The sequence below is a fragment of the Nannobrachium achirus genome (assembly GCF_963921795.1).
Source record: "Nannobrachium achirus genome assembly, chromosome: 1".
In the NCBI taxonomy this organism is placed as follows: domain Eukaryota; kingdom Metazoa; phylum Chordata; class Actinopteri; order Myctophiformes; family Myctophidae; genus Nannobrachium; species Nannobrachium achirus.
The window spans coordinates 58448146-58462004 of record NC_137810.1 but is presented as its reverse complement, the minus strand read 5'-3'; the positions used below and the strand labels follow the sequence as shown (position 1 = coordinate 58462004).

The following is a 13859-nucleotide window of genomic DNA, read 5'->3' as shown; positions in this document are numbered from 1 at the left end:
AGCGGGCACCCCTAGTCTTTGTTTGATATTCACAGTGGGTTGAGATTGCTCCCTTTAGATATGTTGCGCTATAGTCTATATCTCAATTTAGGTAAGGGAGGAAATTACAGGGTAGCACATGACTTGTGCATAGTTCTGTACTTGTGGGTGTCCTTTGTAGGCAGCCTTTCTCTTTTTTTTTTATAGATCTGGTTGCCTTCCCCCTTGACTGTTCTGCAGATTGGATTACAGCTCACAGGAGGTAATTATGGCCACTTTGACTTTAACTGTGAATTAAACCAACAAAGGGGTCGATTTTTCAGTTAGTATTTTCAGACCTTTATTGCAGTCTCTTCAAGACGGTACAATCTGATATGCGGGGAGTACATAAGTGCTTTCATCGGACAAAGGTCGACAGATAGTCCCAGTTACTGGCAGAAGTCTTATGGTACACTACATGTACCAGAATGCAAAGGAAACGGTAATATAAAAATAAATGTGTATAAAACAGAACATGGAATGAGACGATTAGTCCATAACATCTGGTTGTTTGTAATGTTTGGAGGGTACAGATTGTGCAGTATGCTGTGATGAAGGCGTTTCTCTGAATTCATTGTTATAGCTTTATGTGTCCAAGTATTGATTTGGACCTTATTTCTCTACATTCATGTATTTCACAATGGTTTATATTACATTATATACAGTAAATGTGCTGCGTTGACTGAAGCATTTGTTTCATGTAGCTTCCCCACTCGATAGAAACGGAAACAATTATTTTCTCGCAGGAAAATAACAAATAGACCCAACATTGTATATTCATCACCAAGACAATTTACTTTATAAAATGGCATTTCATCACAATATACTGATGGCGTGGTGTGGACTGATCTACAATCCACTCCCGACGCACATATTTTACTTTGCTTCTCAACTAAACGGCTATCAAACCCTTACTAGGGGTTTACATAGGCTAATTTGATGTTGTACGTGACCTGGTGTCCATCGTCCCACGCGTACAAGACGCCCTCTTTGGGGTTGTAGTCAATTTGCGTGGTGTAGGTATAGTTATTGGTGAAGGGCATTCTCGGATGCATCTGAGTGTTGGTGTGCGTGTCGAAGGCGTACGCCAGGTTGGCGTCCCTCCGGTTGTAGCTGTCGACAGCGTAGAGGACGCCGCACACGATGAAGCAGTTCCCGTAGTGGTTGCGCCGCAGGCCCGTCCTCCACGTGGTCTCCCGCTGCGTGCTGAGGTCCGACGGGTCCAGCCGGGTCAGCACGATCACCTCCTGCAGATAGCCCTCGTCGTCCAGCGCCGGGTAGATGATCCACAGGCCGCTCTCGTCCACCGCAAAGTCGATGTCCGAGTGGCCGCGCCACTCCCACGGCGACGAGGACTCCTCGAACATGGCGTCGTGCAGGAAGGTCCAGGCGGCCACGTAGCGCAGGCGCAGGTCGTACTTGATGATGTCGCGGGAGAAGGCCCGGTTGTAGTAGAAGGCGCCGGCGTAGACCACGTGGCCTGTTCCGATCCAGTTGTACGGCAGCTTGTAGGAGTTGGTGAATCGGCCTAGAGAGGAGAAGAAACGAGAACAAGGATGTACTCGTGTCGATTGCAGGCCTCTGCCAACGGCCAAATAAAACTTCCCAGTTTGCTCACGGCAAAGTTAGGTCACAGCGTCACCCCAATCATTTGGTTTCTCCCTCTGGGGGTGCCTAAATGTGCACATATTATATGTGCAAATATTATATGAGATGCATAAAGGTTTCCTATGTAAATAAGCCAAAAGGCTTTCTTGGATCTCCTTTTAGTTGACCGTGTACCAGTGAACTGTACTGTCATGAAACTACCTTTTCCTAAGTAAGCTTCTAATAAAGTATTCAATCAATCAATCAAGCTAATATTGTGTCTCTTAACGACTAAAGGTTCAGGAATTTCACTCATTTGAAAAGTGATAATTTGCCTTGATGGTGGCACTAGAGGAAAGGTCAGAGTCACTCAGTCACAGTTCTTCGGAGCACGAAGGTGCTTGGCTAATTTCACGGCGATCCGGCAGTGACCGAGATACGGTCATAGACAAACAATCAAATGGGGGGCAAAAGCATAACCTTGTTTGCGAAGGTACAGTGAGCATACATTAAACAGATTCCTCAAGCTCGTTTCTGTAAGTGTATGTTTGGTCTGTGACCACTGACTCCTACCTTGCTTAAAGACCTCCATGTTGCGGAACTCCAACAGATTGTTTCCATAGTAGTAGTTTGCAACGTAGATCTTGTCATCGCCAGACTTTGGGTCCTTCATCCACGCTCCCTCGTTTCTGCCATAGGTGTTATGAGTTACTGGTTCTGAGATGGTAGCCAGCGTGTCTTTACATTCCTCTGTGAACGAGCCAGAGAGTTAGACAGAAGATGTATTACCCATTTAGGCCTAGAATTATTGACTGCTTTAACCAGTGAAAAATAGCAGACATACAAGCTCACAGCGCGGCACCGAGTGCCGCGCTGCGAGCTTGTAGATCTGCTATTTTTGAAAAAGTCGTGAAAATGTGTGCAAATCTTTGAATATATGTATTTTCAAAGCGAATGTTTGTAACTCAAACTTTGCTTCTGGGTGGTCCCTGGAACTAGATATTTTGAGATGGGGGTCCGTGGCCAAATAAATATCATTTTGGGGGTCCTTCACATGAAACATTATGAGAACCTCTGACATAGCAGTCTCTCGAGAACAGACTAACTGAACTCCAGTGAAGTGAAAAGGACCTTTTCTTTGACAATGGCTGGCCAGATTGCTGACATAGAAACATTGGGTTTTTCAAAAAATCTTAGAAGGATTCAAAAGACACTTATAGAATCGGGTCAAAATTCAAATTTTCACGATTTTTCAAAAATAGCAGATCTACAAGCTCGCAGCGCGGCACTCGGTGCCGCGCTGTGAGCTTGTATATCTGCAATTTTTTTAATATTTAAAGCATAAAATATTGCGTCATATTGTGTTCAGGCCTAAATGGGTTAAATAGCAGCATTTACTAGTAATGTTTACTGGATGGTTTGTTTTAGGTGTCATATCAGTGGGATTTATAACAGGAGAAATCATTTAACATTCCTAGGTGTCAAATCAGTGGGATTTACAACAGGAGAAATCAGTAAAAGTAAATGTTTATATACAGATCTCTGTGGGCGACAATACATCAAAGTCAACGCATTAGATCATTTCAGCTCGTTACAGTATGACGAACACTGAACAGTTGGGAGTTGATTGGGACCAGGGACGGATTAACCGCCACGAGGGCCCCAGGATGAAAAAGATTTAGAGCCCCCCTCACCCCCCACCATAACCCCCCCGACTGACTGACACACACTACTCAGCTCGGATTTTAAGCCATGATGATCATCTGTGGGACAAAAAAGCACCTGTAGACAACAGAGGAGGGGCCCACACATTTTATATTTGATTAACTTTAACATAAATTGTCGGCCCATTTCCCCCAAGGGCCCCTGAGAGCCAAGGGCCCCTGGCCCAGGCCCCGCCGGCCCAATGGCTAATCCAACCCTGATTGGGACACTTCAACACATTGAACAGGGCCAGGGGGCCGATCCAACCGGTGACGTTCTTATTACCAGATAACCTCTCTCTATCCACCGAGCTACAGTCACCCTGAACTCATAATTGGGTAAACTCCCAATGAATTTGGTAATTCAAGCCAGTTAATCACATTACAACACCTTTAACATTACAGCACTCTTCCTCAACAGGAAAGCATCACATACTGTACATACAGTACGTGTTACATACAAATCCAACCTACCAGATTTCTCTGGAGACCGTTCTTCGTTCCTCTGCATTGACTCGTCTGGTCCATTCTCTTCCTCCTCCCAGCTGATGCTGTACTTGCGTTTGGCAGGAGCAGTCGTCTGTCTAGTTGTGGTGGTGGTAGGAACAGTAGTAGTAGTAGTAGTAGTAGACGTAGCCGTGGTCATAGACCTGGTAAAGGGTGGAGAAGATGGTAAGCTGGTCTGCCTTTGTGTTGACATAGTCAGCCCAGAGGAGGAGGGGGTGGAGGCAGTTCCTTGCGCTGTAATTGCTGCTGCTCTGGTTGTGGTCGTCGTGACCACAGTGGAGGCGGTGGTTGTGGGTATGACCGGTGCAGAGCTCGTGGCAACATCTGTTAAGAAGGCTGTGATGGAATCCCCCATGGGTAGGCTTGGTGTACTGGGCTTAGTAGTGCCTGCAAAGGCTTGTGTTGTACTATCTTTCACATCTATAGTCTTTGGTGGTTGCAGTGAAGGGATGTCCATCGTGGTCGCGGTTTCTTCTGACAGGGCCTTGTGTGTGTGTGGCTTTGGTGTGATCGGGGTTTTGGTAATAGTGTTTTTGATTGGATCTTCTCTGGCCAGGCTTGGTGTGCTACTGTCTGGTTTGAGCATGATGGGAATGGGCCATTTAGTGGCTCTGGGATCGCTGCGAGTGCGAGCGTGGGTTGGAATAACAGTCGAACCCATGGCTGTGCTCCTGCTTGGCCGCGAGGTTGGCGACGATGGCCTCGCCGTGACACGTTCCGTTGTCCACTGAACGGTCTTTGACTCTGGTGACGTGGCGTCACTGGACACGCCCGCAGTTGTCGCGGCAAGTTCTGCTGTGTGCTTAGGCTTCACCGACTGGCTGGTCTTCTTGGCGGCGTCAGGTGCTTGAGCTTCCTTAGGCCACACCCGTGCTCTGCGTCTTGGAGGCACCTTGTGTTGGAGGAGGTGCTCCTCGATGAAGAGGTTGGTCGGCCCGTCGCCGCTGAATCCATGGTACTCAAAAACTGTAAGGGTGAGAATAACGCCACATGATTACACAGCATCCAAGCAGAATGTTATAACGTCACTGTCGTAAAGGAAACCATGTATGTCCAAGACCATTACTTTTCGGAAAATGTCAAAAAGAACCTGTGTTCAATGGATCGAATCATCCAATGTTATTATGTAGTCAGAAGAAGTTCTTGTTATTTTGAGCACGATGTCATTACATCGAAGATTGCCACCAAAAAACGGCGGATCTACAAGGCCATTTTTACTAATGTTGTCATATGATGAAGTATAAAAGATCTGACATTCATTTATGAAAAGATATGGAGATACAAAGTTTCTGCCGACTACAGTACAAGTATCATGACACGATAATAGGACATCACGAGGTGGCAAAGAGCAAAGTGACAGCATACACTTAAATTCAGAACTTTTTGTGTGAAGGAAATGTTATTTTTGACCAATCCGTATGGTCGACTCGAGTTTGCAAATACAATATAATACACAACTTTCATTGAGAAGTGTACTGCTGGTTGACAAGAGGTATTGCCTGAAGCTCAAAGTGCAATATCTCTCCTGCCTGCCCATGTGGGCATTCTGTGACTTAGCTCACCAGTAGACAAGCGAATATTTTTTATTATTTTTATTAACATTCTTTACTCCAATATAGCAAGGTGAGTTCAGAGAACTGAACAGCACAAAGACAAAACAGTAGAAAAGACAATGTTTGTCCGCAAACTGCAGCATACCTAAAGACATGGCAGTTCACTGAGCAGCTTGCTTGAGAATTGAGATGCTTATTTTTCCCAGCTTGGGTTTTATGAGAATACTTCTCCACGCAGTCCTCTACGCTGCACTTTCTGACCTGATTTACAATCTGCAGATGCTCTTGTTCAACAGCTGAAGTTAGCAACCCTGTGTGTCTCAAATAAACATCTTTATACAACATACCGAAAGATCTTCCTATGTGTGCAATCGCAATAGAATAGAAACATCGTCATTATTATCTACCAAGTTACAGACAAAAGGTTTCTTGTTTGTTATCTGTTTTTATCAGGGGTCTTCTACAGGGGGTCCGGGACCCCTAGGGGGTCCTCATAGTTACTACAGGGGGTCCTCCAAATCTTTGTGTGATAGAAACTTTTTTTCTCCTTTTCTATATTAACCACTTGACAAAAATAGCCGCATTGTGAGCTTGTAGATCGGCTATTTTCGGCAAAGAGGTTTATTGTAGAGGGGGGAAAGAGCAGACTAGTACAGAGTGAAAGGTCAAATGTATTAAGTATTGACGGTTCAAATGGTTAAATATCCGAAAACACAAATTGACATGAATCCAAAATACACTGATGATTGTGCGGTCAAACAATGAAACTATATGGAATCTATGAAAAGCTTGTGGGGGTCCCCATGCTTCATCTCTCTCTCAACTAAGGGGTCCTTGGCCTGAAAACGTTGAAGACCCCTGGTTTATATGACAAGTGATGGATGACATCCGTCGGGGTTGGCACTTACAGTTCTCACCGGGCTCCCCGTCATCAGCCACCATAGGATCAGGATCAGACTTATAGAAGGTCATTCCCCTGATGATCATCCCATTGGGACCAGTCTTCACCACATCAGGGGACTCCTGGTTTGTCACCTCCTGAGGATGTGTCTGAGGGGTTTGGAGAGGAGCGTCCCTCTTTAGGAAGGACTCAGGATCCCCGACGAACTTCTCCTCATACTTCTCCTGTAAGAGAGACATATAGACTTACTGTATGCTTAATTTATACTCTGTCCTACTATAGTACAGCGGTTCCCAAACGTTGAAATTTGGAGGTCTCCACTTAACTTTGACAAATGGAACCAAATGGACCCGTCAGGGTCCATTTGGTTCCATTTGTACACTGTCAAAGTTACAGACTTGCAAGGGTCAATGTAGGCCCCATAAAGGAATATAGAGAGTCTCTGAAATTTTGGGGAACCACTGCTATAGTATCGCACACTGAAAATAGTAGATCCACTTGTAGATCAGCTATTTTCAGTGCGTGACAAAGTACAGTATAAATCCAGGTTATGAAACTCTCATTAGCTGTGAAGAAAATAATGAACTGTGAAGTGGGCTGATAAACATTCTGTGCTAATCTATTCTGCCAAACAATTTCCACCTGGACCGTTTCCCGCGTTAATCTGATTTTTCAGTATTTTGGCATCTCAGCAATGCTTTGTGTGAGAGGTGAAGACAGGCCAGATCGAACACTTGGAAACAATTTCGAAACCAAGCCAAAATTGATATGATGACATGTCCAGTCCAGGTCCACCCGTCCCTGCTGGACAGGGCCTGTGAGCTTAGCTTAGCACTGGACTTGGATCAGAGTCCAGCAGTGCAGTGGCGTCAGTTCAGCAAAAGATAGGGTATGGCAAAGATGGGAGTCCTCATGGAAAAGAGGCATTACATTTTGTATAACACGGTTCTATTGTGAAAATAGCAGATCTACATGCTCACAACGCCTCACGCTGCGAGGCGTTGTGAGCATGTAGATCTGCTATTTTCACAATGTCTGAAAAAAAAAACGATTTTTGTCAGCTTTTTACACAGGTTTCTACGGTTTCTTTCTGGATATGGCAGCCTGGAACGGTTGTTCAAGTGCAGCTAAACTTAGCATGTTAGTAAACGTGCCACAATTAACAATAATGCATTGCACCAGTGCAGCTGACCTGCGGAACCTGGGAATATACCATGTTGTCAAGATGGGGAGAATACAAGTGTGGAGAATATAATTCTAATACCTTGTTAAAGTGACCATTTTGTTCAATTTTGAATTTGTAGTTATTTTACTGTAATTTAACAACATAATAACTAGCGCAGATAGACAAAGAGACATTCATGGATTTATATTTAAAAGTAACTTTTATTTCCCCCCCTGGACCCAGGGTATGGCAGCTGCATACCCCTGCCATACCCAATTGACGCCCCTGCAGCAGTGCAAGGCGTTACCTACATCAACTTCTCTGTGGTCTACTCTGCACAGATCACTAATGTCCACTCGGATGTGAAACACCGAGCGGCGCTGCCAAATCTTAGCATTACCTCAATAATTCTTAACGATTTATGGAAAGAACGCAATCATTGTTCATTCGTTTTTTGGAAGGCCGCACCTTTACGTACGCAGGATTTAGCCTCCGTTTTTACAGTCCAAGTACTCTGGGCAAAACATTGTGTTTCATGAGGAAAGCATACATAAGACACTTTGACACATCAGACCTCCCTCCTGTAGATGTGACGACACAGTGCTAGTGCTACAACATGTGGATTCAATCATTAGGCCTACTACCATCCACTTCTGGTCATTTAAGCATGTGAACCCTATAGCGTCCCTATCCTAGGGCTACATTTTGGCACAAAATAGCAGATCTACAAGCTCAAAGTCAAGAGCTAAAGCAGGAATAGGAATATCCGGTCAACTATGTACAGGGTTTAAGTGGTTATAAGCCTAGTTCAGACCAAAGATGTGCAATGAGACAACTTTTCTAAGTGTTGCACGTTGAAAATACCTCTATCTATATTGTGAGTAGATGTGCTATTTTCGGTGCGCAACACCATTGTACGATGGAGAATAAATTAAGCATTAGGACGTTGTGGAGAAAAATTGCAGTGGTCTGAACTCCCTTACCTTAAGGTCTCTGGTTAGCAGGGCTCCTGTATGTAATGTGCCAATTAGGAATGAAGGTCATAAGTTATACTATTATATTACTATTATTATTTGCATGAGAATTAAGGTCTGTCAAAGATAACATGACATGGGGAACACAAGTAGGTTAATGATTGGTGCTGGTTCGAGTCCAGCCGGTGCCATACATTGCACATCATTTTTGTTTACCCCCAGCTTGTTCCTGTCCCTCTACACCAGGGGTCTTCAACAGGGGGTCCGGGATCCATAGGGGGTCCTCAGAGTTACTACAGGGGGGGCCGCCAAATCTTTGTGTGATATCATCATGTTTTTTACATTAACCATTTGAACCCTAGCATCCCTATTCTGAGTGGAACATTAGCCAAAAGTAGCAGATCTACAAGCTTACAACGCCTCGCAGCGCGAGGCGTTGTAAGCTTGTAGATCTGCTACTTTTGGCAAAGAGGTTTGTAGAGGGAAAAGAAGAGCAGGATTAAGTATTTGACGGTTCAAGTGGTTAAATGTCTGAAAACAGACATTATTCCAACATGATGACAGTGCTGTCAAACAAGTCTAAACTGTCTAAGATTTTTTTTAATCTGCAATACAATTTTATACAATATGTAGTGGGGACACTGGGGGTCCCTGCTTCATCTCTCTCTCAACTAAGGGGTTCACTCTCCTATATAAAAATAATAATAATTTCACACCGTCCAAATCACACATGGACCCCAGTAGTGCCACCAGGTTGGACTTGCCTCTGGGTTTAGATATGCTGCAGCCCTGACGATGTCACTCTTCTCCTGAAGCACGTCATTAGGAGGGACAGCGGGGCTCTGTGTCACATGCGGCTGCACCAGAGGACTCCTCGTCTGGGGCTCTGCCTCAACCTTACTGTGGTTCCCAGAGACTGTCTGGATGGATTGATGGGCACAGCATGACGTGTTGTTACAGGACATGGAGCACTGAGTTTCATGAAAGTCCAACTTAACTCAGAGAGTGTAAAATGTATACAATTAAATCACATATTTTTGTCATATTCAAACGTCTGTCATAAGCTTTTCTTTTTCACAGATATAGCCTCTAGGCCAGGGTTCCCCAATAGGTGGCCCGCGGGCCATTTGCGGCCTGTGGGGGGGCTACTGTCTGGCCCCCACCAACCCCAGTAATAATGGTGGTATAAGAGCAGCAACAACACTAGTATATCGTCGTTGTCGGGTGGAAACCTCGTATCTCCACATTTGTGCGTTCTAAAGCCCTGCTTCATCATACAAGGCCGTCGAGGCGTTGTGTGCTTGTAGATCGGCTGTTAGCCTAACCTTGGACATAATTCGGCCCTTGGGGAAAACTAATTGGGGAACCCTGCTCAAGGCAATACCAGCATTTGTTTTAAATCTGTAATTGATCTTAGATGTTTGTGTTTCCTATAAAAAGTGAATGAAGACTTTCACTCTTGCTTCCTATACTAGCTCTGCTCAAGTTGTTGTACCCGAGGCAGCAGATTTTAATTTGTAACTTGACAAGCACAGTTTGGACCCATTTCAGGTCAGATGGGTGAGGAAGATGCCGTAATTAAACCTAAAATAAATTGGATCGTCCCAGGGTACCAGCTGATCCCAGTGCCTTCCCCCCCACAACATTTCCCATTTACAATCTATAGACATGTACATAACGCTCTTATCCAGAGGAACTTACCAAGTGCAAATTCACATTAAGAACCATGAACCCAAACCAACACATGATTACATGTGATGTGAATGTGATCTGTGTTTAATGTGAAACCAACACATGTTTACATGATTCAGTAGAGTGCTAAGAAAACAAGTATGTGCTACAGAGTAACTAGGACAGCAGGTAAATATAAATAGATTTGAAATGTAATACAGTAGACTATAATATAACACACAATGAATGTGAATTAATTTAATTTCATATATACATTTAACGCTAACCTTTAAATAAAATTGTGATTGGTAGGCCTACACCTGAATAATGAATAACCTACATTTGTAGTCGTACAAACATAGGCTTGCTTTAACCCATTAAAACTGTGAAAGCATCTGTGACTGTGTCATGTTCAGATGTACAAGCTCATAGCGCTGCATGAAGTGATGTGCTACAAGCTTGTATATCTGCTATTTTCTTTTTACTTTTTTGAAAAAACCCACATCCATATGACTATACATACTACCAGGGATGTGCAAAGAATGTTAGAGGCAGGGGCTGACATTTCTAAAAGGGCCTTTTGGTGGAAATATCAAAAATAGCAGACCTCCAAGCTCACAACGCGTCGCGCTGCGACACGTGAGCTTGGAGGTCGGCTATTTTCGGTACGAGATACCACACCGAACTAAGCATAATCAAGTCAATACTGGAGACAATGCTGCATTCAAGTTCAGGAGAGTTTGGACAACGCAATTCTCTTGGATGCTGCCTTCGGGTATGGCATGGAAAGGGGGCATTTGCATTTCTTTCACCATAGTAAAAACTGCATTCATGGTCTGGAGAGGGCACTTTTTACAGACGGATAAAAGGACAGGGGCTCAAGCTCCCTTTGATGTCTATGTGTGCACGTGGCTGCATATACTGATGCTTGTGCACATCCTGCTCACATGTGAAGGTACTAGGCTACTGGGTCTCCTCCCAGAGGAGCTCATTACCTTCTCAATGTGCTCCACACGGCCCAGCAGCTTGTTGGTGATGGAGTGCAGTTTCAGCAGATCCAAGCCGTAGAAGGATCCTTCCAGCAACTCGATGACCGAGGAGAGCTAGAAGACGGAGGACCAAGTAGATTCCAATCAAAACGTGTTACCCAATTATTCCAAATTCCATTATAATCTCATAAATTAAAAATATATCCCCAACCCATCCAAGAATTATGCGAGAGTGAGGATATTATCCAACTGCTCCGTCTGTGGATATACAGAGCGAAGGGAGTCCTTGGAGTTAAATGCTGTTTGCCACCAGTGATCAGGTTTGGCCATCTAACAAATAGATGAGGAACAGAAGAAGCCTTCAATCCTGTAGTGCATTGGTTCTCCCAAGTGGGGTCCGGGGACCCCCAGGGGTCCTTGAGGGAGTTCCAGTTGGTCCCACTCCCCAGCTAAATGATAGATAGTCAGGAACCAAATGGACCCTTACGGGTCTGTAACTCGGAGAGAGTACACATGGAACCAAATGGGCCCCAACGGGTCTATTTGGTTCCATGTGTACACTCTCCGAGTTAAATTGACGTTACAACAATAATAGATTTGGGTCTCAGTCAGAGATAGAATTGCCATTGAATGGGGGTCCGTAAAACTAATGCATGTCAAACTGGGGGTCTTTGAAAATAAAAATGGTTGGGAATCATTGCTAGAGCTGTAAAAATCTTCTCGGTTCCCTGGCATATCTTTTCACATGGGGGGGTCCGTGGGTTGATAAGTGTCAATTTGGGGGTCCTTGACATGAAAAGGTTTGAGAACCACTGGCCTATGTAGGCCTATATCTGAGGAACTTCAATCCTAGTATAGGAGTATATGGTAAATGAATGACGACCACCACTGGACTTCACTTCACCTTGACATTGTCCTTCCCAGCCTGTCTAAGTTTGTTCAGTCTGTACTCCCCCTCGCACGGGTTGACGGCCGACGGGGGAGCGACGCAGGCGCACTTGCACTGCTGGGGCCCCGACGAGACGGTCTCCACCGTGTAGAAGTCCTGCGCCGTGGCGTGGCCCTCCTCGATCCGCCGGCAGGCGCTCCTGCTCAGGGGTCTGACAACACATTTACACCGACAGTCAGAACCTTCCGAGAGGGCTTTCACTTTGTCATAATCACCCAGCAGCTACAAAGAGAAGAGGACGGATGTATAGTCTATAGGACCACGAACAATCAAGACACTTTTGAATGCACAATATAATAATAGCCTGGATCAGTGGTTCTCAAAGTGGATTGCAGGGACTCTGTGGGTTCTTTTAGGAGGGTCTAAATTGACCCATACAAGTCTGTAACTCTGACAGTGTACAAATGGAACCAAATGGACCCAGAGATTCCCTTGAAATGTGAAAGTTTGAGAAACACTGGCCTTTTTTTGCAATAAAATCCTTAGTAAATAATAGCTTCAATATGAACAACAAAGTGTGTGTGTGTGTGTGTGTGTGTGTGTGTGTGTGTTTGTTTTGTTTTATTTGGCTTACCTGTGACAGAATGTTCTCCTGACCGTCCAGCTCCTCTTGTAGGTGGTCGTTATGGTCATTCACATCAGGCCGGATAAAACTTTCAGATGTCCGATCTCTGGGCGCAGCATAGCACAGTGCGAAAAACACGCACAAACTGCGAACAATCCTATCCATGATATCCTACTGGGCCTACTGTACAATAATAGGCAAAATGATGCCGTCAATTCAGGCACAGCCTGTCAGTGATTATTTTAGCTGCCTTGGTAATTTCATAGCTTAATATTTGGCAGTGAAATCTATGAAAGCCATTAAACGTGCATGAGATCAAGCAACATGGCATGCTTCTCATCCTATTTTTCTTTTTTAATAGCCAGGTGAAATAGTAGGTGTAGTCCGGCTGCTGTCAGAAAGCAGTGCATTCAGGATGAGAACGCGCTCATTCTGTCCGCATCATCTCCAGTGCTCTGCTGCTGTTGGCGCACTGATGGAGGCAGTCTGTCTGCATGCGCTCTGCCTCTGCTCAGTGTGACGATCTGTGTGAATGGATGGAGGCGGAGGAGGCTCGTCTGTGTGTGCGTGCGCGCGCGCGCGTGTACGCTGTGCAGCACACAACATCCAGAACTGTAGGATACTCCCTAAGTGTCGCTATTCCAAACAAAAATAATGAATCCAAAAGCCATATCGGTTCTCCATGACCATGTTACCTGACGTTATGACGCACATGCTGTAGGTTAGTGGTTCTCAAACGTTTAAATTCCCAAGGACCTCTCTTACTTAACTCTCTCTGACAGTGGACCCGTAGGGTTCATTTGGTTCCATTTGTATACTGTCAAGAGTTACACTTTTAAAGGAGTAGTTCACCCCCAAAAGGATTTTTTTTCTATTGTTTAGTCACGCCATGGAGAGTAGAGTTCAATAATATTTTTAGTTTTTTGTCGCATTCCTAAGACAAAAATGTGATAACAATATATTTACCCCCATTCGTTCCGGAATCAATGGGGGTAAATTTACTCGAATTACATTTTTGTCTTAGGAACCAAAAAATATTATTGAACTCTACTTTCCATGGTATGACTAATCAATAGAAAAAAAGTCATTTTGAGGGTGAACTACTCCTTTTAGAACCCCCCCCCCCCCCCAAGCCCCAAGGACCTTGTGAGTCCCCCACTTTGAGAACCACTGCTGTAGGCTGTAGTGTAGGCTACATCTATGTAGAAACTTAAATCATTGCAGTTTATTCTAGAGGTTTAGCGTGCCATTACTAACGGGTAATGCACACTAAACTT

At 44.6% G+C, this 13859-nt stretch overlaps 1 protein-coding gene across 1 annotated transcript; it reads right to left on the bottom strand.

Annotated features, from left to right (window-relative positions):
* Positions 1-932: 932 nt before the first annotated feature.
* Positions 933-12747, bottom strand: olfml2ba (olfactomedin-like 2Ba; the record flags this gene model as incomplete). The annotated part of the gene is made up of 8 exons (XM_080730532.1): positions 933-1546; positions 2179-2355; positions 3783-4781; positions 6277-6493; positions 9173-9328; positions 11075-11182; positions 11973-12239; positions 12592-12747. 8 exons carry the CDS (start codon positions 12745-12747, stop codon positions 933-935), a joined length of 2694 nt encoding a protein of 897 aa, XP_080586658.1.
* Positions 12748-13859: the final 1112 nt, after the last annotated feature.